Raw genomic sequence first — 1,960 nt, forward strand, 5'->3', positions numbered from 1 at the left:
CAAGCATGACATCCTTCTGAGGTCTCTAGGGTAGATTCTAATGCCTAATTCCTTCTGAGTGGTGTCTTATGAAAGGGAAAAACAAAAATAACCCCAAACACTTGCCTTCTTCGCAATTCCCACTCATGGTGACCCCATGTATTTCAGAGTAGACCTCCTCTATAGGGTTTTCTTGACTGTAATCTTTAGGAAACCAGATCACCAGGACTTTCTTTCACGGCACCACTGGGTGGGTTAGAACCACCAACTTCTTGGTTAGCAGAAGAGCACATTTCCTGTTTGCATCATCCAGGAACTGCACTGGGTTTGGGGGCATCATAGGGACTTGAGGTCACTTAGAGAGGTCAGAGGTCACTCACAGGTATCATAATGGCCTCTGGAGTACAACACTTAGAACATTTCTTTTGAGCCAGGAGCCAAGATGCATTTCTCAAACATTTATTGTTGCTCCCTTGGGCTGCAAAGACAGCTCACAAGACTCCTGTCTTTGAGGCCACCCAGTCTACAGAGAGATGCAGGGAAAACAGCTCCATCCCTGAGTCTCCTGAACCAGGCGAGGGAGGGAGGTGGGGTCGGATCACCCAGGTCTTGAACCCTGGTTGGAGGTGCTAGGAACAGGGGTTTGGGAGCCAGTGGAAACAGTCAAATCGGCTTGTGAGGGGGTGCAGTGAGATTAGGTAGAGAACCCAGAGCTCTGGTTGAAGTGGGCGGGCAACTCTCAATAGTGGCGGGTAGATGGGTGGTGGGCAATTGAAGGTGGTGGGCAGGTTGCAGGGCAGTGGGCGGGTCCCTTCTCAGTGGACGTGGCTACAGGAAGCAAGGAGGTGTCCGTTAGCATCTGCGCCGCTTCTCGCAGACCCAGTTGTCTCTCTCGTTGTTGCATGGTGCGTCATTCCACAGCCCAGTACGCAGCATCATGACGCAGTTTTCCACACCTCGCGCGTCATTGGGCTCACCCTCGTTCCAGTGGCTGCAGCGGGTGGGTGGGGTGTTGCTGAGGATGGGCCTGGGGTCCAGCCTTCCTTCCTACCGTCTAGCCCGTTTATTTCTGGGGTCTAACCTAGGCACGGTGCAAGTTTAACTTGAACACGTCTCTGGGATATAACTTCCTTCAGCCAGTTCCGGGGATCTAACCTGAGCATCCCTAAGGACCTAGCCTGAGCAAATGAGCCCCTGAGATCTGATCTAAGAACTTCCCTGGAATCTGATGTGGCCCCACTTCCCAGGTTTTGCGGAGTCCCTCCCTCACCTGAAGGTGAGCTGGACGCCGTCCACCCACTGGTAGACCTGGACCTTGCCCTGCTGTCGCACGGCCCGCAGACCCAGCCAGTAGCCAAGCCCACGTGTGTTCCGACTCAGGAAGGTCTAGGTGGAGGGGACAGGAGAGCCGGTTGAGTCGCCCCCCCCCCGCCCCACAGACGAACGGCGCCTCCCCTGGCCTGCTGCGCGCGCACCTGTTCCTCCAGGTCCTTCACGATCACCAGGTGCGCGCCGACGTCAGCGCAACTCTTGCGAGCCTCCTCCCACTTGGCCCGCTGCTTCGAGAAAAAATAGCAGGAGCCCTCGAAGGGTAGCCACGACTTGGGGCAGGGCTCGCAGGAGTCTGCAGGGGTGGGCGGGAGTCATGAGAAATCAGGCTGCTCCCCCGCTGGGCAGACCGACAGAATGGGGTAAGCTGGACCCGCGAGCCCAGGAGCGGCTCCAGAGAACCTGGGCTGAAGTCAAAGGAGTGCGCAGACCAGGGAACCCCGAGGCCCACGTGCAGCGTCCACTTCCCGCCCCCCTGCCCCGCGAAGCTCACTGTTCCCACGCTTGGCGGCCTCCAGCGCCCGGAGCAGCTCACTGCGGATGTCCTCGCGGTCCCTGTGGGCTTCTGCCACGTCCTTGGTCACTGTGGGGTCAGGGGAGTCTAGATTATGGCTGGGCTCAGGATCAGGTGCAGAGTCATGCCTGAGTAACG

General features: G+C 57.4%; 1 protein-coding gene across 1 annotated transcript in view; it reads right to left on the minus strand.

Moving 5' to 3' along the window:
• Positions 1-831: 831 nt before the first annotated feature.
• LOC103208011 (C-type lectin domain family 4 member G-like) overlaps positions 832-1,960 on the minus strand; it is a 2,874-nt gene continuing 1,745 nt past the window's right edge. Inside the window, 4 exon segments of the mRNA XM_042782669.1 lie at positions 832-970; positions 1,250-1,365; positions 1,455-1,603; positions 1,802-1,891. Coding sequence (XP_042638603.1) covers positions 832-970; positions 1,250-1,365; positions 1,455-1,603; positions 1,802-1,891 — 494 coding nt within the window.

Source organism: Orycteropus afer, unplaced genomic scaffold, assembly GCF_000298275.1.
Source record: "Orycteropus afer afer isolate SDZICR_OR568_19922 unplaced genomic scaffold, OryAfe1.0 scaffold00405, whole genome shotgun sequence".
Lineage (NCBI taxonomy): Eukaryota > Metazoa > Chordata > Mammalia > Tubulidentata > Orycteropodidae > Orycteropus > Orycteropus afer.